Source organism: Chelonoidis abingdonii, chromosome 4, assembly GCF_003597395.2.
Source record: "Chelonoidis abingdonii isolate Lonesome George chromosome 4, CheloAbing_2.0, whole genome shotgun sequence".
Lineage (NCBI taxonomy): Eukaryota > Metazoa > Chordata > Testudines > Testudinidae > Chelonoidis > Chelonoidis abingdonii.
The window spans coordinates 122,208,624-122,235,644 of record NC_133772.1 but is presented as its reverse complement, the minus strand read 5'-3'; the positions used below and the strand labels follow the sequence as shown (position 1 = coordinate 122,235,644).

The 27,021-nt window shown below is 42.5% G+C and overlaps 1 protein-coding gene across 5 annotated transcripts in view; it reads left to right on the top strand.

Moving 5' to 3' along the window:
* Positions 1-27,021, top strand: part of TTC7B (tetratricopeptide repeat domain 7B) — a 336,047-nt gene that overhangs the window by 192,141 nt on the left and 116,885 nt on the right. For 3 of the 5 annotated variants that reach the window (XM_032766515.2, XM_032766518.2, XM_032766522.2), the window contains 2 exons: positions 13,252-13,324; positions 19,361-19,536. In XM_032766515.2, the coding sequence (XP_032622406.1) occupies positions 13,252-13,324; positions 19,361-19,536 (249 nt within the window). The remainder of the gene's footprint in view (positions 1-13,251; positions 13,325-19,360; positions 19,537-27,021) is intronic. The other 2 variants (XM_032766516.2, XM_075065637.1) reach the window with 1 other exon arrangement.

Below are 27,021 nucleotides of genomic sequence, written 5' to 3'. Positions count from 1 at the left end.
ATCTTCGCACCCAACGCATACAATTAATCCGCCTCTGGACACCGCTAAATCCATCTTCAGACCCACCACACCACCTACCTGAAAACATGCGACGTGAATACTCATCCTCAAGGGCCCTGAATCCTTTTCTTACATCCGCGCCAAACTCATGAGTAGGACAAACCGATCAACGAAACAAACAGATTTCTGCCAACCCCAATCAACCCACAGCAATCACGCAAACAAACCTAGACCTGCTGGGTCTAAGGTTATGCCCTCAACTTCATTCGAATTGCAATATTACCGCAATCTGCAAATAACACATAAACCAAATAATTCCATGAACTATATTAGAACACATCCAACAACAAGAACAACAATTTCAACAATTACTCACCGAGCCAAATCGAATCCCACCTACGCCTTCAAGCAGCTCGGATTCATCACTTAAAAATAAATATATTACCTGGCACAAGATCCACCGCTACAGCGTGCAGCCCGAGGTTCCGCTTCCCTTCCTCTCTAAAAATCTCGAGACAGGTTAAAAAGCACCAGAGAACTCCACTTTGAGAGTATAACCCTAAATGCTTAACCACCACTAATGAGGTCTCACTTCAATGAAGGACTCAAGCAACTCTCGGATCCATAAGTAGCCAAACCCTACAAACCAGAAGGCGACAGTATATGAAAAATCAAACCTAACCCACCGTCCCCGCTAACCCCTCAATAAACCACATCCCGGAGATCTCAGACAACAACAACACCACCGGCAACCAGATACCACGGTCGTCGCCCAATTCTCCAGGAGCCCAATCCCAAAATCAAAGCAAATTTGAACCCTTTGGTCGAGGTCTTCGTAACGTCGCCCCACCAGCATCATGGACGCCCACAACTGTCTCCGCACACCGACTACAGAACTTACACAATGCAATATACCACCGACAAGGCTAGAGTCATCACAACCAAGTAATATCCATCCCCTCCCCTCCTTAACCCCCACTCACCCACCCTCCCCACGTCCCTCAGACACCTTTCACGACCACCACTCCACAAGAATACAACACTCTCCCTGTGCTATCGAACTCAGTCAAAATGCCACAAGGAGATCTACCCCCGTAATTTCCTAACACAGAAGAAAACTGGAGGAGTGACCGATCCGACCTTTCATCGAGCTCAACAATCGGCAAGAACAAAGTTCAAGATGTACTCTCACCACCATAATTCCAGCACCGAGAGCAGGCATGGAATTTTCACCCCTCGACCTACAAGCACCTACTCACACCCACCCCACCACTCCACAAGACTTTTCTCCGTTACCCTTGCTACCATTACCAATACAGAGTGCTACATTGCCTTCCCACTGCCACACCCCGGTATAAATCCAAACCTAGCGTATCCACGGCTAACCAACCCCAGAAAAGGATATAATATTCCTTACCTGATATTGCTCTCAAGGCCTCCACTATATACCGACCTCCACTTACAAAATCACCATCGAGTGTTAATCAATCCCTAGGCCTACAAATAAACGACAAATCCACATTAATCCACCCCAAGCCAGACTTTAAGAAAGCAAGCCCCGACTACCAAAAACAAACGGTCTCCCATCACCCACCGATATACCAACCATACAACCCGACCGCCACAAGATCACAGCAACCGGTCCCGCCTGACTGCTTCAACTACGGTGGCAGTGCCCGCAACTTTCGTAACCAGAAGACCCCACTCCACACGACTCCAACTTCTGCCAACAGTTACAACCAAACCGCTCAAACCCAATTCAACTCATACACTTACCGGGGATCAAGACTAATAAAACTACATATGCACAGTCCCGAACAAACCTCTGCGACCCCTTCCCCCAGCACTCCACCAACTGGTATACAACCACGCACCCTCACCGCTGGGGGGCCCAACTCATACCAAATCACATACACGGCTATGGCCTCACTCCAGACTACCCGCACACAACCAACAAAACTCAGCACGCTACCAAGGAATGCTAAGCCGTTGACACCTCCCACAATCCAACAATCACCAGGTACCATAAACAACCCCACAACGTTAGCCTCAAAGTCATGTCAACAAACAGGGCTCGTTCCCACTCCTTTGTCAGAGGCCATAACCTTTGAATGTTCCTCGAACCAACAACCACCACATCCAGATCACTCATCATCCCAGCATCGAACACCACGCGACGACTAAGCAAATTCAACCTTCAAGAGCACAAATGGACCGATAGACAATCATCTCGACATAATTTCGCGCTGGAGTCACCCACAACCATACATCTCTTCGCAACCAAAAACACAAAATTCCTCAATTGCCATGAGCCAGAAAAGCACTGTCATAACAATCCCTAGACGCATCATGATCTCCTCCACGGCCCACTCAAAATATCGTTCCTCCCAACACCACCCATCCCTCAACAGCACCTCACGAAAAACGAATGATCTACCAGAAATCTTATCGCAATCATAAGGCCGAGACAAAACCCCGCCCAACCTACACAACGAATCAAACAACCCACCACCAAAATCTCACAGGCTCTCGCTTACCCTAACCTCTTATCACAGCAGCAACGCCGCTTCCCCACTCACAAATTCCCACGCCACCGCCACAAGCTTGTACCTCATGTTCCCCAACGCCAGATAACTGTCCGAACCACCCGTAACTAAAAAGTACATTCTAACACAGCACAACGCAATCACCCGTACGCACCCTACCCTCCGAAAGTGCAAAATCACAAAAAGTGCCACCAAACAACGTCTCCTAACCCTCTCGCCTCTTCCCTACAACTCGATATAAATGGACAAAAAGCGTAATCCCATCCACAATCAACTCCATTAGATCAACTTAGCCTGCATCAACAAATCTTCATCATACAAGACAAACACGTTGCTCATCCCAATCACCCCAAACCTTCCTGACAACCCAAACAACTAGATAACAGACATAAGCACCACCCCCTATGGACTCAACCTAGAGCCTGTTAACCACCAACCTTACCCTTACCACACTACCTTTCCACCTCATCAAATAACACCTTTTACTCCGCCAAATCCAGGCAGAAAACCACTCTATACAGCCCACACCCATATACCAATCTCAAGACAAGTTACTACTATTATACCACAAAACCTTACAAAAGAATTCATGCTGCCTTTTCACTCGCAATACAAAATAACCCAAATTCCTCCCGAGAAAACCAATCACACGAGCCACTCACACTAAGTACCTAGAGCACACTCCTTAATCTGACAAACACAACCCTCAAAACATCTCCTAACTCCTGTTTCATCCTGGGCGCGCTCCAGGCGTGCTGCTCTACCAAGGCCTTCGAAATGGATCTCATTGCAATCCTCGTATCAGATAAAAACGTTACACCCCGGCATTGATCAGGACACATCCACAAGATCTACGACCTCGTACCTTCCTAACAATATGTACCCTTCACATGTAGGGCGCCACCGGCCTCCCACCATACAATCCTTACTCACTATCCATACTCAAGCCCTCTCTCGACACCGATAGGCAAGCATATGTCCTACCGGCATCCGCCCAGATAGAATCCCTACCTCTTGAATACACTGCTGAAGTCACCTAGAGTGGACAACCACAGACTCTCTTTGAAAAAAGAGGAGTCGCACCTTGTCAAAAACTGACGTTCTCAATATTCCCGTGGTGCCCACTACCCACCCTCCTCCCCTCACTTCGATTGGGTAGCCTCCATTTTAGCAAGAAGAACGAGGTCCTGCCCGCTGCATCTCACTAGCGACATACTCAAAGTAAGTGACAAGTCTAAGCAGCGTGGCCGCTTAGAGTACACTGAAAAAATCTCCGATCAAAGGCTCAGGGGCCACCGACACCTAGAGTGAGCACCCACAGACACTCATCTCGAAGAACGTCAGTCTACTGCAGCAAGTAGTAACCTCCTCCAACACAAGGACATTCACCAACATCAAGGAAGAGGCCAGGAAGGGTTCATGAATGCCGCGTCTTCAGAAACACTAGTTTTAAACAGCGCAGCAATGATTTGCTTCCTAGACCAAAAATAACCATTGGGATGTGAACTCCTATAGTTATTTTGGGAGGGCCCCCGCAGCCTACCCCTTAATGCTCATGGCCCTCATGAATGCCATCAACAGGCAGCCGCCTGGACAGAAGTCAGAGCTGTTCAACGGTATTCGAGGCAAGGCAGAATGTTGGTAAGAATGTGCAATTTGGATTTTAAAAAGGCCTAGTGCACTTACTGGCTTCCCAGAGGCCCCTCAGCGAAACCAATATCCCTTGTTGTGGGCTTCTTGCTGTGCTTCCACACATCTCTATGTACCTAAGGGGGATACTATGCGAGTGGGAGGTGGATGAGGCAAATTGCCTGGCCGCTGGTTACGTGCAGCCGGACACCGGGGCGATTAGAAGAGCACACCAGGAAGCGCTGCGCATCAGAGATGCTTTGAAAACCAGTTTCATGACTGGCCAGGCTAAGGTGTGACAGTTCTGTTTATTTCTCCTTGATGAAAACCCGCCCCCTTGATTGACTCATGCCTTGTAAGCCACCCACCCTCCCCCCTTCAATCACAGCTTGCTTGCAATGGAAATAAAGTCACTATTGTTTAAAAACCATGTATTCTTTATTAATTGATTATAAAAATAGGGAGATAACTGACAAGGTAGCCCGGGTGGAGTGTGGGAGGTAGGAAGGAAAAGGCCACTTCAAAACTTGTTGAATGCAAGCCTTCTGTTGCTTGGGCTGTCCACTGGAGTGGAGTGGTTGGGTCCCCGAAGCCTCCCCCCCCCACCATGTTCTTTGGCGTCTGCGTGAGGAGGCTGTGGAACTTGGGGATGAGGGAGGGCGCTTAAACAGGAGCTGCAGCAGCACTCTGTGATCCGCTGCCATTCCTGACGCTCCACCAGACACCGGAGCATGTCCATTTGATCCCACAGTAGCCTCAGCATTGCATCTTGCCTCCTCTGATCTTCCTGCCATCACCTCTCATCTCAATTGTCCCTCCTGTCCTCACGTTCGTCCCTTCTGTCCTCATGGCCGCTTTCCTGTACTGTGATACTGTGTCCTTCCACTCATTCAGATGAGCTCTTTCCTTGCGGGTCGACTGCATGATCTCAGAGAACATTTCATCATGAGTGCGTTTTTTTTCACCACCTTATCTGAGATAGCCCTCGGGACGGAGGAGGAAGGCTTGAGAAACTTGCAGGTGCGGGAGGGAAAAAAGGCAGAGAAGTATTTTAAAAGATACATTTTACAGAATAATGGGTATACCCTTTCACAGTGAACAACACTATTCACATTACATAGCACATGTGATTTCAGTACAAGGTCACATTTTGCATCTTTTATATTGAGTCCGTGCAGCTTTGGTGTTAGAGATCACAGACGTAGGGCCGGGCAACAGAATTCGGCTTGCAGGCGGCCATGGTAAGCCATAGTCTTTCGGCTTCTGCAACCTTCATAAAAGCAGTTGTTAACATGCAGCAGCAGAAGCCAAAGTAACCCCCCTCCTCCCAGTCCAATTCTCTGGGATGATCACTTTACCCCTTCCCCCACTGCGTGGCTGGTTCTCTCCAGAAACCTTCTGAAAAGACTGTACCTCCAGGAGAGCTTCATGGAGATGTCCCCGGAGAATTCCGCTCCATTCCCAGACACATTAACAGACATTTCCATTAGCTGTACTGATTGTGAATGCATCCCAAGTTCTCAGGGCAAATTAATCATTAAAAAACGCATCCTTTTAAACCATGTATTATATATACAAAGGTACACTTACCAGAGGTCCCTTCTACAACTTCATGGTCTGGGATACCGCCTTGGGAGGGTTGGAAGAGTATTTCAGTCACAGTGAGAAAAAGATCCTGGCTGTTGGGAAGAATGCTGTGCTGTGTGCTCTCCTCAAGGTTGTCCTCGTCATCGTCCTCATCTTCCCTGTCAGAAAAATCCTCAGGCATGGCTGAAAGTACCCCCTCCTCGGAATCCATGGTCAGGGGCGGGGTAGTGGTGGCGGCCCCCCCTAGAATTGCATGCAGCTCAGCATAGAAGCGGCATGTCTGCGGCTCTGCCCCAGAGCGTCCGTTTGATTCTTTGGTTTTGTCATACACTTGTCTGAGCTCCTTAACTTCCACGTGGCACTATATTGAGTCCCTGTTGTGGCCTCTCTCTATAATGCCCTTCGAGATTTTTTCAAATGTTTTGGCATGTGGTCTTTTGGAACGTAGTTCTGATAGCAAGGAATCGTCTCCCCATTCAGTGATCAGATCCAGTATCTCCTGTACGGTCCATGCTGGAGCTCTTTTTCGATTCTCAGGAGACTGCATTGTTACCTGTGCTGATGAGCTCTGCATGGTCACCTGTGCTGGTGAGCTCTCCAAACTGGCCAAACAGGAAATGAGATTCAAAAGTTTGCGGGGCTTTTCCTGTACACCTGGCCAGTGCATCTGAGTTGAAAGTGCTGTCCAGAGCGGTCACAATGGTGCACTGTGGGATAGCTCCCGGAGGCCATTACCATCAAATTGTGTCCACACTAACCCTAATTCGAACCAGCAATATTGATTTCAGCGCTAATCCCCTTGTCGGGGAGGAGTACAGTAATTGATTTTAAGAGTCCTTTATGTCGAAATAAGTGGCTTCGTTGTGTGGATGGGTGCAGGGTTAATTCGATTTAACGCCGCTAAATTCAACATAAACACGTAGTGTAGTCCAGGCCGTAGAGACACTGTAAAACTGCCCTCAAATATCAGCAAGACACTGCTGCCCAATCCTAGGGCATATGGCAGCAGGCACAGCAGTGATACCTCATGCTGGACTTCATATGCAGTGCCTCCAGATATGGTTCAACAGAGACAGATTAGACAGACCTCTGTCACTATGAACCAAGGTCAAAAACTCCCTTGACTGGTGGAAACGTCCAGGCAGTGTTTTCAAGGGGATTCTCTTTGTGCAAACTTCCCTGTCAGTACTTCTCACCACCAACACATCCCTCATAAGATGGAGTGCAAATCTAAACAACTTTACAACACACGGCAAATGGTCATCCATGGAAATACCCCTTCACATCAACCTCTTCGGGGCGATCAGGAATGCCTGGGTCCATTTCCTCTCACTCTCGAGGGAACACAAGTGTCTTAACAGACAAAATACCATGTGTATACTACATAAATTAGCAGAGAGGAGCCAGGTCACTCTTCCTTTGCGCAGAACCACTAAAGTTGTGGAACTGGTACATTTCCCACAGCATCACATTATCAATCACCTACCTTCCTGGAGTACAAAACTTGGTAGCGGACAGTCTCAGTCACAAATTCCCACATGACCACAAGTAAGAGAGAAACCCAGCAGTGCTTCATGACCTACTCAGGCCATGGGAGATATCAACCACAGATCTGTTCGTCACTTACCTGAACAAGAAAGTCAGACTAGATGATCATAATGGTCCCTTTTAACCTTAAAGTCTATGAGAAATGTCCATGCTACTGCTCCAGGCTAGGGATAGGGCAACACTCCTTGGGTGACGCTCTCCTTCTTTGGTGGGACAGGGACGTTCTCTATGCCTTTCCCCTGTTCCCCTACTGTCAAAAGTCCAGTTAAAGATAAAAAGAGAGAGCAAATGTCATACTGATTGCTCCCACGTGGCTGAGACAGACTTGGTACTCTTACGTGAAACAACTGGCGACATGCCTGCTGAGAAGATACAGAAGGGGTTAACTGTCCAGTAGAAAATCCACTCCACTACTGCCCTGCAAAAGTGGTCCAGGTTTCAGGTTTAGTGTAATTCCCAACAAATCTCCCTGACATCCACTACTCTCCCAATGGCCCAAAACTATGTACTGACTTTTTTTTTTTTTTTTAAATCTGGGCTTTCACTCAAAGTTCACCGGGAAGTTATAATGACGTTCCATCAACAAGAAGAGGGATAGTCAGTGCTCTCACATCCAACCACAAAATGCTTTGCTCGAATATTAAACTTTTTTTCCAAACCCAGACATCTAGTCCCAACATGGGACCTAAACCTCATGCTAAAAAGCCCGACTAGACCTCCCTTTGAACCCATGACCACTTGTTCGCTCATATACCTGTCGATGAAGACAACCTTCCTGGTGGCAATCACCTCAATAAGAGAGATCTAAGGGCTCAGTGATATTGGCCCAGAGACTCTCCAGATGGGTCTCGAACTGTATTAAACAATGCTGTCAGGTTCGCAATAGAACACTTCCATTCAGTATTTGAACTCACTCCACGAGATTGGTTTCCTCCTCTGTTGCCTTCCTCAACAATGTCCCTATCTGTGAAATCTGTAGAGTGGAAACCTGTGCATACCTCTGCAGCTCATTATGTGATTGCCAGAGACTCCATTTCCAGTTCCATCTTCAGAGACGCGGTCACTCTGCGCTAATTCTCACTCAGGCACATGGTGTGCATGCGTAACCCTCAGTGGAATACAGATAGGGGACCACACCTCTCAAAGAACCTTAAGTTACAGGTAAGTAACCTCCTTTTCCCCACGCAGGTGCTTACAGACTGTGATCAAGTCACCTAGTAACCTTCTCTTTTGTAAGCTAAATAGATTGAGCTCCTTCAGCCTTCTTTGAGTACATCGTTTCTCCTGTCACCCATTCTCAATGTGCAATTTCCACTTCCTGGTCACTCCCTGGGTTCCACAACGATTCCTGCCATCTCCGCAAAGTTCTAAAACTTAACGATCTCCATTTCATAGAATCATAAAAGATTAGAGTTGAAGAGACCCTAGTACGTCATCTAGTCCAACCCCTTGTTCAAAGCAGGACCAACTACCAACTATCACCAACTAACTTGCTTCCCCATCCCCTTGCCTTGCTCTGCTGTCAGTCTGACTCCATTTACTCAAATGCTAGTGGCTTGTATGTCATTTCGTCCCTGGCTTGAATTCCTAACATGACTTGCCTGCCTCTGTGGTTGCCTTCCAAAAGCCAGGGACAGAGTGAGACTCTTGACTGAAGCCAGTCCTTCCCTGCCCACTACGTGGCTGCAACTATCCCTCATCTTCCAGCTTACCATGGAGATCCAAAAGCCCTTAAGAAGCAAGTCTCTGCTAGTGATCTGTATGGTAACTTGCCATTTCCCCAAGGATTAAAGTGTGCAGCATGCACCAAACCTTGGTGGCTCCCTTGGTCTGTATTTTACTGCAGTTGTAAATTAATAAAATGTGAGCTTCCTAATGGAAATGCTATGTGCCTTGATAAAGTAGAGACTGTGCCGTTTGTCCGATTTTTGTTATTCTTACAGTATTTTGTCCTAGAAAAGGAGGTACTGTAAATGTTTGGGCTGAAACTCTGTGAAAAATACTGATTACTGTATGGGGGGGTTACTAGAATTCTTTCTCTGAAATAACATATGAATTCAGACTTCACGAGAAGATATTTTTTCCCCACACAACCATTATCATTCATTTTCTGTTTTTATTACTCCTAGGACCTTTGCAGCTTCTTTTCTTACAGCAGCTAACAAGATTCCTGATGGCTTCTTAACTATACTGTTTCTAAGACTTGTTAGCAGAGAGTAACATCAGCTGATATCTGAAAACATATCTGGTGCCTGTGCAGTGAGCTTTTATGGATGCCCTTTAGCTGTAGAGTGTGGATGGAATTTTAAAATTTTAGTGATTTGAAGCTTTGAAATATTTGTCCTAAATAGAGGCATATAAACATAGGGTGCCTCGGAAAATGGTGATTATGTCTTTTCCTTTCTTAAAAGCTGTGTATTTTGTATGTCTATATTACTAGTTGGTACTTGAAAACATACACTGTGGTGTTCTGTACTTAGCAGTCTGAATGCACAGTTTCAATTTACTTGAAATCAAAATTACATGTCCATTCTGTCAACTGGTACTTCTTATCATTAATTTGTACCAAAGTTTTTGATTGAAGTATCTTTGGAGTTGTTAGTGAAAACATGTGGGATAGGATTTCAAAACGACAGTGAACAGTTAAAATAGACTTTAAAAAAACACTTCCAGTATTGCTACCAGGACATGGTAACACTGCAGATGTGACTGGCTCAAACATACATGTATAAAATGGATTGACCATTTACAGTGGTTGGAGTTGCTGGACCTTATCAGCATTATAATTTGCTTCAAAGAGGAGGAAAACAGTAATTTTAGAAAGTTTGGTATTGACTTGTAGCGTGAAGCGTCACTTAGAGCTGACATTCATCAGCATATAACCCTGCTGGAAATGTATGTGTCTGTAGTTAATAACATTGCTAGCTCAGTTTTTATGACTGAGGAGGGCAACTCCATTTTAAAATTGTCACTTCTAGGAATGCTCATTTGCACTTTTTCCAGAGTGTCTTTGCTCTTTACTCCATCCCTCTTCTTGAAAATAAATTTGGTCTTCAGGAATGGTAGAAGCTGAAATACTTGGTTCACCAACAATATAGGTTATTAGGGCAGCAACTGTGCAGGCTTCACCATACTGCTATGTCAGATTCTTACCCCTAACCTTTCAAGAATGAGAGTAGTTACATATAAAGTGACCTTTACCTCTGCCAAGGTTCAAGGAGGCCAGTCGTGATGCTGGTTGTGGCATTTTAGATTCCTGTCCACATCATATTGTACCACGAGTTCTTTTCACAGGAGTCATGTTTGTGCAAACAGTACTTGTTTTAGATGATTTCTGAAGTGTTTGCTGTGGAACGGATATAATCATTTCACATAAGTCACAGAACAGCTGGCAGATGGGAACAGTTTTAAGTCACTGCTAGCTGGAGCTGAATTTTTGAGCCAGTAACCTACAAGCATAGGCGTACTTTGACTTCTGTGTTGGGGGGCAGCTTGGGGTTAATCAGGCTAACAGGGCCGTGTATAGTGAAGGCAAATTCCTTGCCTGCCTAAGCTTGCAATTTGGGGGCAGAGACAACCTGTACCTGCTGATATTGGGGAGGTATACAGTTCAAAGATTGGAGGGTCATGTGACTGCCCCACCCCATACATTGCCTCTGAGTGCAAGAACCTTCTAGCCCCACTTCACTGGGCCAAAGCAGCCAATCCTGCCAGCTCCTGGGGGGCTGGGGCTGCAGGAACAGGGAATGTGTGCCTCTGGGCTGGGGCCGACCCTAGCCTAGTGGGGAAGGAGGTGAAAAAACTCACAGAAACCACCTTTCCCTCCCCTCCCCAACTCGTGTGCCCTCACGGACACCTCAGTGGGAGGAGGTGCACGGGCACTGTCCCTAACTCAGGCTAAGCACAGGGAACCTGCTCCCGGTGCCTTCCCTAGCGACCCTACGCCCAGCCCGGGGCAGCTGTGCTCTCTCCACCATGCAGGCTGCTACTGCCTCCCCAGCCAGACTCTCGCAGGCAGCCGCCACGTTGCACAGAGGCAGTGATTGAGAGCAGCCACCCTCACCCGGCAGAAGAAGCAGCCCTGTACTACCCCCTCTCCTTCCCAGCCAGGCCTGGCTGCTGGGGAGAGGGCCCAAGCAAGCAAGAAACATGCTGAGGGGGAGGCATAGTGTGAGAAGGACAGACCTTTCTTCTACCCATTTTCCCACAGGCCCTGCAGGGGCTGCTCAGTGCTCTCAGAAATTAAGGGGGGCAGTGGCACGTGTTGACTTCGTTGGGGTGGGAGGGTGATTCCTCCCTTTCTCCTCAAATGACGCCTACACCTACAAGTGAAGATTTCTGTAGCTCATTACTTATTCAGTGAGCCATTCCTTCTATGTGGGTTTTTTATTTTTGTTTTCTACTTAAAATCTGGGTGAAATGAGAAATGTCCCCTGACCCTGTTAATGGTCTCCATCTCTCATATGTCACTCTGAGTAGTATGCATCTGGTAGGAAATTTGAAGCCCTCTCCAATTCCTCTGGTTACTAGAATTTCATTTTGCAGCGACTCGGGTGTGTTATGGGAAGCCACCAAGCCACTGGAACTGTCTTTCTGCACATTCAGGATGACCGCTCTGATCAAGGCATGTGTAGAAGGTTCCCTTCATGCTCATAAGGGACAGCAATGTTTTTTTCTCTGAAAAAAGAATTCTGACTAGATTTTCTTGGCATCTTTATTTTATGTCCTATTCATAATATAATATCCGTTAGAGAACACAATCAATTTGAAATCTAGTCTGTTTTAAAAGCAAAGTTTAGAAATTGTTTTAGGTTCTACCCCAATGCCTTAGTTTTCACCAGACAGTATTTGTGTTTTTACATCTACTTATTTTTAACATCCTTTTTCTCTTTTGTTGCTATGTTTAAAAAAAAAAAATCCCAAACACACAAACTGCAATGGAAACTGACTCTACAGGAGAAGGAGCAAAATGGTCTATACACAAAATTCTGTCAAATGCACAAAGTAAAAAACTGGAAATAATTGAGAGAAAAATGTTTTTTCTCTGATTTCTTTGTTATAGTAACCTGTGATGTTGCTTATGATAAATATAGATAAAAATGTTTCAAACAGAAGAGTGATATTTTCATTAACTGCGTGTCTAATCTTAAAGTGGTGGTATTATTGGGCCCCCTACTTTCTTTTTTGTGTGCTGCAATAATGTTTGTTTTTAAAAGAAACATTGCTCTCTATTTCTTCTCTCCTTTTAAATATGAGGTCTTATCCTGCCCTGGGCTATGGCGGGAAAGGGATGGCTAGAAAGTTCCTGCACAGCAGTGAAGCAGGATACCCTCCTACTGAGTTCCTGTAGTTGGACAGGCTGACTTATCTGCCTGGTCCCCAGGGAGGTACAGAATACTGGGTTGCTGAGAGTGTGATCAGATTTCTGGATTCTGCAACACTCACTGGAGGGTGTGCAACAGCATAATCCTGCCCTACATCAGTGGGATGGCTTGGGCGCCTGTCATGAAGCTGGCATCGTTCTTCTCATTGTCACTTTAAAGCACATCAAATTTTTCATGTAAAATAAGATCCCCATCGTTAATTGTGAGAAATTGAGTTCTTAGTGCAAATAACTCTTCCATAGGTGTCTCTGGCATGGACCTGGGATTAGACTTAATTAATGAGAGTTCTTACTTTTCACTTCATCCACTTCTACGATTGCACTGAAGGTACATAGTCTGCTTGCACTAAAAGGACTCTGTGCAAAACCAAAAGGTGTTTCTGTTTAACCCAGGGTTGTTATGAGCAATGTCTTTATAACCAATCCAGTGTGGGAGGGACAGAAGACTGGCACGTCCTCCTATGTCAAAATATGAGCCAATGACAAGTCAAAAAGAGATCTGAATGTGTAGTAGTTAACATGTCTTAATAGACTTAACTGTGTTTCAATTTTTTTCAGGGCCCACAGTTTGTCTCCAACAGATCATCTCACAGCATTTTACCTGGCACTGCAGCTTGCCATATCTAGACAGGTTAGTTCTACTTGTCAAGTATATTAAAACTCCATATCGTGATATGAAGATCGAAATTCTGACCTGTGTAAACGGGCACAGCAAACGGTAAACAGCAAACAAAAGAATTCATGTGTTTTCATAGCCTGGAGCAAGCTGTGTTCACCAATGGATAATATACCATTAAGGAGCGTCAGCCATTTTTAACAATGGAATATTTTATTATCCTAAGGATCCAATTACTCTTTCTGTGTGCACTCGTTATAAATTCCGATCATCTGTTACATGATTTATATGTGTCCTCGGAGTATTGAATTCTGTACCTAGACATGCTTAATTCCACTTTCTCATTTAATGAATAGATGGTTTCTGCTCTTTCAGGGCTGGCTTCAGCTTTTTTGTCACCCCAAGTCGTGAACCCAAAAAGAAAAAGATAAACCCGTGATCGGTGGCACTTTGGCAGCGGCTCTACCGCTCTGCTTCATTATTTGGCAGCGGGTCCTTCGCTTCAAGAGGAACTGAGGGACCCGCTGCCAAATGGCCGCCGAAGACCCAGACCCCTTCCCATTGGCCGCCCCAAGCACCTGCTTCCTTCGCTGGTGCCTGGAGCCGGCCCTGTGCTCTTTTTAAAGACACCATAATAGAGGCCCAACTTCAGTGTATACCCCAAATTAAGAAACACAGTAAAAGAACTAAAAAAGAGTCACCATGGCTTAACAACCATGTAAAAGAAGCAGTGAGAGATAAAAAGACTTCCTTTAAAAGGTGGAAGTCAAATCCTAGTGAGGCAAATAGAAAGGAGCACAAACACTAGCCAGTTAAGTACAAGAGTGTAATAGAAAGCCAAAGAGGGAGTTGAAAGAACGGCTAGCCAAAAACTCCAAAAGGTAAGTAAACAGTTTTTAAGTACTCAGAAGCAGAACCAACTAAAAACCAGTGGGCCTTATAGTTGAAATAGAAAGGAATGCTAAAGCGATCAAGTCATATGCGGGAGAAACTAAAATGGATTCTTAGCTTCAGTCTCACGCTGAGGATGTTAGGGAGATTCCCAACCTGAGCCGGCTTTGTAATGACAACGAGGAACGTCACAGATTGGAAGTTCACAGAAGAGTTTTGGAATTAATGATTAACTCACATTAACAAGTCCACCAGGACCAGATGCATTCACATCCAAGATTCTGAAGACCTCAAATTGAAGTGCGGAAACTGTTAACTAAGGTTTGTACCCTTCCTAATCACTTCGATTACCTCAATGACAGGAAGTTAGCTAAATTAACGCAAATATTTATAAAAAGGGCTCTAAGAGGTGATCCTGCAATTCAGACTGGTAAGTCTAACGTGTACGCGGGCAAATTATACGAAACAATATTAAGAAATTGTCAGACACATAGAAAAACATAAAACTGTGACATCGTCAAACATGGTTCTCCTGTAAAGGGAAAGCGTGTTTCTATACTATTCAGAGTTCTTGAAGGATCAACAAACACGGGACAAGGGGGATCCAGTGACAAGGAACTTAAATTTCCAGAAAGCCTTTGACAAGGTCCCTGCACCAAAGGCCTTAACGTAATAAGCTGTCATGGGAACAAAGAGGGAGATCCTTCATGGGACTCAAAGAACTGGGTTAAAAGACAGGGAACAAAAGGTAGGGAAATTATGGTAAGTTACTCAAGAAATGCGAAGAGGGGTAACAGTGGGTGTTCCCCGAATGGCGGTCGTTAGGACAATCTATCAATTTATTCATTAAATGATCCTGGAAAAAGGGGTAAACAGGTGAGGCTGGCAAAGTTTGCCCCAGATAAACTAAACTACACCAAGATAACGGTAAAGACGCAAAAGCCAGATTGGAAGAATTTCAAAAAAGATCCTCCCAACCAAACCTAAATGAGTGGGCAACAAATGCAAAAATGAAATTTTATGTGGATAATGTAAAGTAAGCACATTGAAAAATAACCCAATATGCATATAACAAATGATGGGGCAATTATTAGCTACCGAAACGGAGTCAGCGGAAAAGATCTTGTCTCATTGTGGAATTGGTTCTGGAAAAATGTTTCCAACGCAGTTTGCGTCGAGCAGTCAAAAAGGCCAAAACCAGGATGTAAGGAAAGTCATAAAAGGGAGATAGAGAATAAGACTGAGACTATGTTATTGCCCTTATATAAACCTGAGTAACCCCACATTCCGGACCCGGAGTCAATTGTAGCCTCACCTCCAAAAAGATATTACACGAGAAAAAGGCAAGAAGGGCGACTAACGAGAAGGGTTTGGAGAATAGGTCCCAATACAAAGGACAAGAAAGAAACATGGGCCCTCTACTGAAAGAAAAACTAAAGGGGGATATGATAGAGGTATATAAAATCATGAGTGATGTGGAGAAAGTGGATAAGGAAAAGTTATTTACTTATTCCCGTAATACAAGAACTAGGGGTCATCTAATGAAATTAATAGGTAGCAGGTTTAAAACAAATAAAAGGAAGTTCTTCTTCACACAGTGCACAGTCAACTTGTGGAACTCCTTACCTGAGGAGGTTGTGAAGGCAGGGACTATAACAATGGTTAAAAGGGAACTGGATAAATTCATGGTGGCTAAGTCCATAAATGGCTATTAGCCAGAAAGGGTAAAGAGTGGTGTCCCTGGCCTCTGTTCATCAGAAGATGGAGATGGATGGCAGGAGAGAGATCACTTGATCATTGCCTGTTAGCTTCACTTCCTCTGGGGTACCTGGCATTGGCCACTGTTAGTAGACAGATACTGGGCTAGATGGACCTTTGGTCTGACCCGCTGCGGCCGTTCCTATGTCCCCTGTACTGTGGCTAACATCAATACAGGGAGCATTTCCCTCAGAGTCTGTCAATGTTGCCCTTTAATCCAGTATTCTGCCACAGCATACCCCAGCCCTAAGGGTCAGAAGTAGGAGACTAGGAATCAAATTCTTGTGCCTCATGACCATGTAAAAGTACGTGTTCTCTGAATACTTGTGGATGGTTTGCTTGTTGTAAACAGTACTACAAATATTTATTTAAAAAGAAAAGGAAAATCTTATAAATCTGCAGAAAGAGGTGGGAGTTAAGTTGTGTTCTTAAAACACAACCTGAATCATGTCCTTGTACAGCTGTTACATTTAAAGGAACTAGAATTGTCTTGCATTGCATTAATTTGGGTAATATATAGCTGCTTTTTATATGTCATTGTAGACTTTTTCCTGTATCAGGTTTATTTTAGGAGCTAGATTGGAGCAGAGTAGTTTACATACTCTAGGTGACTACTTTTCATTGCTAATGAACAGCAAAAATATCACATTGGAGAAGAATGGGCTGTCTTATGATATCACAGGTTTCTGTAGCAGGTTATTGTAAGCCTGGCTCTTAGACCCCAGAAATGTAGTAGGGAAAGACTAGAATCAGGTGGAAAGGAAACCCCAGCAAATAGTGCTGGATAAAATATGGAAAAAATAAAAGCAAAAAACTGCTTAATGTTGGACATTGGAGGCTTGGATCAGGAAGTTAAACGATTTAAAGATCCAGATCCACAAATTAGGAAAGGAAAAAATAGGCTGGAGAAGAAAGGAAGATACACAAGGTACATGCAGTGCAATCCAATGAGGCATTTTTGGAGAAAAATAAAAGCTGTGAGGAACTGAGAGAGGAACACAACTAGCTTGTAGAACAAGTAGCAAATTTGCAGGATGAGTTGTAGAGATACCAACATAATGGGAGGCAGGACCCAGGAGCATTTTCCTTAGTTTTCACTGTAGCCATGGGATATATCTGTGCAGCAGGGCCTGTGCAAGTTGCTACTGCTCCCTTGCTTTTGACACTGCTAAAACAAGATACCCTCAGGCTGAGTTGAATAATATATCCAGAGGATTTGGGCATGCCTCTGATCCCCCTGCCCCAATTATAGTTCAGGTACAAAGAGAAGGGAACAACGGTGGAAAGATTGTTACTGAAAAGAATAGTCTTGAAAAAGATGAACCACTTAAATAAGCAGGATTGAGATAAGTTATGGCAGAGATCTTTGAGGCGTTTATGGTTGCAGGTTATAGGTCGTACTATTGATAACTCAAATTTAGGGGCACAGTTGGCATGAGTACTATATAATTTAAGATCAACTCAAGCAGAAACATTGGATGTGAAGCTTCTCCTGGAGGAAGGTCCATGTGAGCTAGCAGATCACCTCCTTTGGAGGTGGAATTTCTGAGAGTATAATGTGCATAATATACTAGCAAGAGGAGAGCAAGCGCACGTTGAAGCAGCATGAATGGTGCTTCCCCAGAATGCAAGAAATTTCTTGCAGTTCAACCCTGATCCCAATCGTTTGGACAGTTTCTTAGCCAGAACTGAGTGCTGGTTGGGGTTAAATAAATCCGCAGTGTCAGTAGCTGAAGCTAACTTTTCCAAGTGGAATCTGACCCCAAGGGCAAGGGATTCTGGGTGAGGGACAAGGAGATAGGAACATGGAAGACTATGGATGCCATTTTGGCAGCTTGAAAAAGAGAAGCAGCAACTGGAGGAGGAAGTAAAAATATTGAAAGCTCTGCAGGGGTGTCCACCTGCTGAGAAAGCTCATCCAGTGAACTCCCGATAGGGTTTCCAGACTTCTGCGCCTCAGCTGTTCTTCATACTTCCCCTTTCACAGGATGGCACGTGGTAAAAACCACTATATCGGAATTGGAAAAGAACATGTTACTAAATAGCCATGGAACAAAAGATTAGGGACAATACTGTACAGACAGTGGAAATACATTGGTGGGCTGTACCAGACGAGGTGAGCTTGCACCCCCTGGGTTGTACTTTGAGCCTGATATTAATGGTAGTTCAAATTATTACAATTACTGTTGTCCTGAGAATGTGTTGCTGGGTAATAAGCTTCAAAAAGCACACAAAAAAAATCCCAAAATGTAATGAAAATACAACAAATGTTTAAAAATATTGAAAAAATTTTAAAAACCCCAAGCAGTGGAATGTCAGTCTGGCTTGATATGAGTAATTAAACATGGAGGAGGCCTCATTTCTTGGAAGACAGGTTTAGGGAAGTAAATAGATGAGCAGGCTGAAAACAGTTGTGTAACTAAATTAGAAAATGGCTCAGTCAGCTATGAGACAGAATGTCTGAACTAGCTAAGGTATGGGGAGGGAATGCCTAGGGAACCATTTGCAAAGAACAAGATAACAATGGACAAGATATGCTGAAAATGTAAAGGTGAGGTAAAGAGTAGGTTGAACATGGCCAGTGCGTAGACAGAGCTTGCTGTATGAGAATTTCCTACCAAGTATTTGGTAATCCCAAAATTTGTAATGCAATGTATGGTAAATGCAATGAGATGTGTAGATATATATATAAAGGGAGAGGGTTTCTGTGTAACTTTGGATCTGTGATGTACCCGGCATCCATACTCTGTTTGGGTCTAATCAGCTCAGCGTAACTTTGCTGCATGCCAAATAAAGATACCTGAGTGATGAAGTCTCGAGTTGAACTGTGTTCCTGGGAAGCTGAGTGGAAAGAGATCTTGGAGGGAATCCCAACTGTTATGAGTTTGCCAGAATTTCGTTTTTACTTCAGAAGCACATTGCTTTATGAAATGCAATTTCAGATTGTACGTTCATTTCAACACTTGAAGCATTTGTTTAAACAAAAGCATATATAACTTTGGTGATTATGGGGAGTTATAAAGAAAGATTACTCTGAAATCTGTGTGCTTATTCAGATATACTTGAGCTGAAGTTAAAATAAAATATCTTTTGAGCATCATTAAAAAGATATTTAAAATGTTGTAAATGGGAGAAGAGGAATGAATTAGGTGCAATGGTCTGGTATTGACTGCTATGCATAAATTTAAACACATTTTATCTCATTTCAGAGGTTGATTTATTACTTTGGAGCTTTTAATGTTCACTGTAAAATGTCAAGTCTGCTTGTATATTTCTGGTTAGTATTTTATGTGAGTCTGTGCAGCTTTGCATAATTTCTACAAGTATTACATGTACTTTGAATGTTTATATACGTGCAGTGAAGTTATAGCAAGTGGTATTTCTAATAATAACTCTTCTCAGCATTTTTTTACTCAGATCCCAGAAGCTTTAGGTTATGTTCGTCAGGCTCTTCAACTTCAAGGAGATGATGCCAACTCTTTGCATCTCCTTGCACTCTTGCTGTCAGCCCAGAAACACTATCATGATGCTTTGAATATAATTGATATGGCCTTGAGTGAATATCCAGAAAACTTCATGTGAGTACTTTCAGTGCATCTATTTCCATATACCCTATTTCACAGCTCCTGAATTTTGTTGGATAGTAGTAGGCTCCCTATCTCATTAATGGCAAGAGAGGTTATTTTTGAAGATTGCCATCTTTTTTATTTTAGCTTTATTTTTTTCTCCAATGTATTGTAATTGTTTTCAATACTATTGCTGTTTCTTAGCATTTTAGGCTTTTTTAAATTTGAAAAAAGGTTTCAAACAGCTGCCCTGTTTTTTTGGTGGTATTCTGTATACTGGTTATTTGTTTTAAAAATTTTCCATTTAGCATGTTTTACAGTATTCTCCTGGGTTCTGTATTTTTATGTAGCAGCCTAAAAAAGCTTATATGATACTTTAACAAAAAAAAAAATAGTTTCATAATGTCATCCTCTAAGGATAAAAATGCACGAATACTAATGTGTTTATTGTATAAAAGTTGCTGTGCTACTTTCTGTGTTTAATGGCCAGTCATCAGGAATCAACAGGTGCATAATTAAACAACTGAAGTGGAAGCAGCACAAATTTGGTGGAAGGTTCTTTTATCATATTAAAAACAATTCATTTTTTGTTGTGCATACTCGTATTTTGCTTGGGACACACACAGGCATCACAGTTTCCTTTGTTGTTGGATGACATCCCTTAAATATAGTTGGATTTCATAATTCTGTAAAGATGCATTTAAATTCAGTATAAAATTAGTATATATTTCAGTGGAACCCCACAATATGGTCGAAAGTTTCAGCGTGAAATTATAATACTACTGAAGTCAGTGGCAAAACTCCCTTTAACTTCAGTAAGACCAGCTATGTTTTATTCTGATAAAGAAGTTTCAGTGTCAGCTACTCCAGGTTATGCTCCACAGCATTTTAAACATCCCAAACTAAGTTGCTGACAATTCAACATTAATTCAAACATTTTAAAAATGTATTAGTCTTTATCAGATGCCCATTTAACAGATATGATAGTAATAGAATTTTCAGTTTAAAATATAAACTATTTTTAAACTAATATATAACTTTGTGGCAATAAAAAAAAAAATCTATCAGTGTTTTGAACCAGTCAGAGAGAACAGACTTACCTCAATAAGAAACTGTTTCCTAATAATCTAAAACCACTGTCACCAAGATTTCTAACAACCTTTTCATGGCCAAATCACAGGGTCCGTATTTCATCCTCATGGATCTTATCACTACTTTTGACCCTTCTTTTTGAAATCTGACCCTCTGAAGCTTTTGAATTTGTGCCTGCTGCTTCTGAGACTGCCCCATACTTGTTTCTTTGGGTGAGTCCTTTCTCTGTGTAATCTGCTCCTCTCCTGGTTTCAGCTTCCATCTTTATGCTGGTGGCTCTCATATATACTACTCAACTCCTGATCTGTCTGCTTCTGTCTAATCTCACATCTCAGTCTGCTCTCCGATGACTACTCTGGAATGACTCACTGTCCGCTTAAACTTAACAATGCCAAAGCTGAATTCCTCTTCTTCCCTCCCAACTCCTTCATTCTCATTTGCTGTTGACAGTTCTGCTATCCTCCCTGTCATTCCATCACCCCATAAATTAGAGGATCATCTTTGACTCATCCCTCTCTTACCCTGATTATCCAGGCTGTTTGTTTCCAAATTTTGCCACTTATCCCTGCATGAGTCGTCCTCTTTCAGTGCAGACAACAAAATCTCTCATCCAAACCCTCATTCTCTCCCATCTTGATTACTGACCTCCCTTATATCCAGGTCTCCTCCCACTCCATGTTAAATCCATACAAAGCACAGTTAGTAAGATCACCTTCATCGCTCTGCCCAGGTACCACATCGACCTCACCTCTCCCTGAATCTCTCCAGTTGCTCCCACTGTTGAACTGCATCACTTCAAGTCTTTGTGCACTTGACATCAAAGGTCCTTCACAGCAATATGCCACCCTACTTGTGCAATATTATCACCTGCTGCGTCATCTCTTGCCTCCTCTGTTTCACAATTTCAGCATCTATCCATTTCTCAGATTCGTACACAAACATATCTGTGCCTCCCCAAATTCGCTTCTCAAGAACCAAAAATTTTGAAAGATGTTAAACATCATACATCAGGTCTTGAGACAGGCTTTAACTACTGAGTGAGGCAGTTGTTTGCATCTTCCTCTGAAGTATCTTGCTATTGTCAGAGATAGGATACTGAACTAGGTGGACTAGGGTATGATCCAGTATCAGAGGGGTAGCCGTGTTAGTCTAGATCTGTAAAAGCAGCAAAGAGTCCTGTAGCACCTTATAGACTAACAGACGTATTGGAGCATGAGCTTTCGTGGGTGAATACCCACTTCGTCGGATGCATGTGATCCAGTATGGCAATTCCTTTATTCCTATATGTCTGTTTCAGTATACATCTGTGGATTTTTCAAATTGAGAAAAGAAAAAGATAAACAATTGTTTACATTGAATCTTGAGCCTAAACCTAGCTCCACACTAATTCCAACGCACTAAAAAATAAGGGGCAATCTTTTATTCTTAATTTAGGACAAGACTGTGGTTTTAAGTCACTGACCAGATTATGCGGTACAGGTCCCTTGGTGGAAAACCTAGTTGGACAGATCTTATTGGGCTAGAATTCCTGAAGAGTCTTTCGGAGAGGGGAGAAAGGAAGTGAGTGCAGACATCAGCGTGGAAAATCTGCCAGCCTCTGAAAAAGAATGAATGTGAAATTACTCTCCCTGTGCTGGTACAGCTATACCCCTCTTAGTTCCCTTTTTGGGTGGATAATCTGCTTGGTAGCAAACCCCATCAGGTCATGGCTGGTCCCTGCAGAGAGTTCAAGGGATGATGAAGATTCCTTATTTTCTGTCTTCTCTCTTGGGCAGCCACAATGTGGCCCATAATTTAAACTTGGTATTGAATTCTCCATATAATTATATTATTTTCTACAGGGATTTATCAGCAAAGCCTCAGTTATATGATCAGGTCTTATTACTATATCTTTGACATGTAAAACATCATGTACAAATACACCTCTCTCTCGATATAATGCTGTCCTTGGGAGCCAAAAAATCTTACCACATTGTAGGTGAAACCGTGTTATATTGAACTTGTTTTGATCCACTGGAGTGCGCAGCCCCGCCACCCCGGAGCACTGCTTTCCAGCGTTGTATCCAAATTTGTGTTATATCGGGTGGTGTTATATCGAGGTAGCAGTGTATTTGACAGTTTTTTTTGTTCTACAAAAGTGCTTTGGATGTAAGCTGACTCTATTTCCCCACCTCAGCAATTGCTGACAGATGACAACCACATTCCCTCTCCCCCACCACCTGTGAGAAGAGATCCTTATAACACACCTCAAAAGTTGCTAATTTTCAGTATGCTCAAACATTCCTTGATTCATTCTATTTTCTTTAGTATTTAATTGGGTTTTTGTTACATTTCAATTGTTTATTTTTTCTCTGGGGACACAGACCAGGATATCCAGTATCTTGTTCTGAATCTTAGTAAATTAAATAGTATGGGGCTTCTGAGTCTCCTCGTTGCTGCATATCAGAGACTCCCCTATCAAAGTATAGTTTAAAACTTTTTTGCATGTGTGATAAATGAAGTGTGTGGGGTGAGGGGGAGGTAGCTCCTTTTGATGGACAGCCAGTTAGCTGTCAAATCCCTCTTGGTAGCTGTTCTCTGCATGCTTTACCTGTAAAGGGTTAAAAGTCCCCCAGGTAAAGAAAAGGAAGTGGGAACCTGACCAAAAGAGCCAATGGGAAGGTAGAACTTTTTAAAATTGGAAAAGAAACTTTCCCTTTGTCTGTTGTTTTCTCTGGGTTGCAGGGACATGGAGCAGCAATGCTGTAAGCAGCTTTAAGCCAGGTATGATTATAGATTATCAATTCATACCTCAAACCTACTTATCTGAAGCCTCAGATATGTAGGTAAAATTAGGGAATGTCTAAAAAGACGCGATGAGGTTTATTTCTGTTTATTTTTTAAGGCTTGTGGACTCCTTTGTACTAACTCCAGATGCTTTGTTTGCTTGTCAACTTTAAACTAACCCCCAAGAAAGCTATCTTGGGTGCTTAACTTTTGGAATTGCTCTTTTAAAATCTAGCAAAAGCCTAAGTTCCAGATGTATTTTCTTCCTTTTTGTTTTTAATAAAATTTACCTTTTTTATGAACAAGATTGGATTTTTGGTGTCCTATGAGGTTTGTGCGTGTTGTTTAATTAACTGGTAGCTTTAGTTTTTTTTCTCAGCTCTTCCCGGATTGGGGGAGGGGTAGGGATGAGTGTGTGTGTGTGTGAGACAGAGAGGGAGAAAAGACTTGAGGGTACCCCACAGGGAGGAATTCCCAAGTGCTCCTTCCTGGGTTCGAGGGGGTTTTGGCATTTGGGTGATGGCAACGTTTACCAAGCCAAGGTCACAGAAAAGCTGTAACCTTGGGAGTTTAATACAAGACTAGAGTAGCAATATTAATTTTTAAAATCCTTGCGAGTTCCCACCTTCTGTACTCAAAGTGACAGAGTGGGGATTCAGCCTTGACAGCATGGATATAGAAGTTGCTTTACAGCTTATTGAAGATAATCCTCTCTTTGTGGAAAAACTAAATTTAAAAAATAAATACACAGTGTATGTGAATTATGCCATTCATTATTTAATTTACATTGTGCATAACTGAATACCACTACATGCTACACTGTGTGCCTTCCTGCCATTCTTACGGGGCTTTTGTTTTGTTTTTGTTTTTTTCCAGTCAAGTGGCTTTAATTTCAAGTTTGCATGTGATACCTTCATAAAACACAAGGGAAAGCTGTAAACTGGTAATAGAAGCTGTGCTGATAAAACAGTTCTTCCTGGTCCTCCTCTCTTGTTGCTGAGAGATGCATTTTGCCTAACTACTGATCGATGGGTGAATGCTAACGGCTGGTTTTCAACATTTTAATCCTTTAAAATTTGGTACCTTTCCAGGATCGATTCTCGCGCTGACACCGCTCATGTCAGAAATATGCTATTGATATATCCCCCAAATCTGCATCTTGGGCTTATAGGGACCCTGGTTTATTGCTCTCAGCCAAGAAAAACTGCTGAACAAACACAGCCATTCATATACACTTTTTGCAGTGTGACCCCTTTGTTAAGAAATAGAGAGCTTGCTCCAGGCCCGAGAACCATCCTAAGCAAATGAAGTCATGGGAGAGAGTGAATACCACATTCTAGTGTTACCTGCAAGTCATAGCATCTTCTCCACATGGAGCGTTAACATCTCATTCTTTGCAATATAGGGAGGAAAAAATAAGATGAAGAAGTAATAAATCCACCAGACTGAGGAAATACATGCTGCTTAGATCATTTTTCCAGGACGCATTTAAAAGCTGTATGCTTGGCATACCAACTTTGCTGCAAGGTATTTTGCTGAAAACAGCCATATTCTGTGGCAAAGAAATGTAACACCTTTCACATCTAGAATTACCTAAAATTTTGAATCTATTACCACACCACTGCATAATCTAAAGAAAAGGCTTCTACTCCACCCTTTTTCTTCACAAGTATCAGAATCCAAACTTACACAAAGGGACATAACCTCATCCCATCCCAGCACTCTTAGGCTTTGTCTACACTGGTAAGTGAAAGAGAACATTTTTGTCGTTTAGTGGTGTTTAAAAAAAACACCCTCCCGAAAGACAAAAGCTTTGTCGACAAGAAGCGCTGGTGCAAAGAGCACTTTGTTGGCTGGAGCACTCTCTTGCAACAATGCTAACGCCGCTCGTTGGAGGTGGAAGTTTTTTGTCTGCGGGAGAGCTCTTTCCTACCGACAAACAGCTGCTACACTGCATGCCTTTTAGCAGCACGGCTGTAGCAGCACAGCCATGTTGCTGAAAGTTGCATAGTGTAGACATAGCCTCAGATTGCTTACTCTTCAAACTCAATGAGCCTACAAATGCAAAGATACAGACTAGAAAATTTCCTCTTGTTGTTATTTCTGCAAAGTTCAACTGTAGGACTTGTCTGCCAAACTATGGCCACAGAGGGATATTGAGTAGTAGTTGCCTGTTTGGTGTAGAGTAAATAGAGGTTTGTTTAACAGGTACCCATTTTATATGTTTGGATGCATGTTCAAGAAAATTACTTGTGGTGACTTTTATGTTTTGTCAAGAGTTTCAAAATGAAATGAATACCTTTAGCACATTTTAAACACACCTGTATTCCCTTTTTCTGCCCCACTCCCATGTGCATTTACTGTGAAGCTGTTTCTATGATGAATACTGCTTTTTTGTGAGATTTCCATTGATGATGCAAGACTTGTGAAAATACTGAGGGGAAAGAACATAGAAAACTACGTGTGCAAATCTTTGTCAAGGCTGCTGCTATGTTCCCCAGGCAAGTTTCCAGTGGCTTTCCTGGCAGGCCATGCACATACAGGATCCCACAGTCAATAATTTTTTTGACACTGCAAAAAACTTTTCAACCTAATTTGAGTTCTGCTCGTGACTAAAATATCAAAGTAAATTTGCCGCAGTGCTAGTGGTGGTGAGGTGAGAGAGAACTAGACGTATTAGGTGCTAGAATGTTGATGATGAGTGTGGTATAATGACTAAGTAGACAAGACATTTGTCCCCCTCTGCAAAGAGGATAGAGTAAATAAGTTATGAAAATGTTGCCTTGATATTTGATTGCAAATAACTGTTTTATCCTTGAATTGCCTGTGTTCCACCCGTTTGCTTAGGACACAGATTTTTGTAAATTTTCATTATGAACTTCGTATTGTTTTGTTCTTACAAGAAACTGTTTCCCCTCTGCCTATCAGTTGATAAGAATTCTAGTTAATACTGTGAAAAAGAGTAGATTTTGTTCAAATCAGGTTCACTATCTTGTGCAAAGCATGTATCTGTATAATACACTGTATTTTAGTCACAAAGAGAGAGAGATTAGTGACAGTCCTTTACTTAAAATCTCAATTTTTACAATTCCCAAACTTCCTGTCTTTTATTGTTGTCTCATGAGGTACGTGTTTCTATATGGTCTCTGCTATTTATAGTATAAAATCTTTAAATACTTTATTTATTCTACCTCATGCTTAGCCATCAAATTATCACTTAGCAGGATGGATTCCTGTTTCATAATTAAATATTTATATAGTCACTTTTTCACCTTAGTATTTTTTTTAACTTATGGTATTATGTTACCAAATCAATAAGTCTAGTATGTTACCTGAGATCATCATGATTTAATGAATAAGTAATAAACAATAACTGCTAATATGCTGCAAATTAGTGATGACTCCAAGAGATGACAGCTGACAGGCTTTTTAAAGTAGCAGGCATAAGGAACAGCAGAAGGGATATTTGAGGAATGCAATAATCTTATTTTAATGTTAAGCTGTAAGCTCAAAAAAGGAAAGACATATGGTAACAGGTCTAAAAGCAACTGAAAACTAAGCTCACTGTTTAAACATTTACATTTGTTGAAGTGTAGTAGAAAACTTTTTTGTTACAAGAATATTTCATAAAATTTTAAG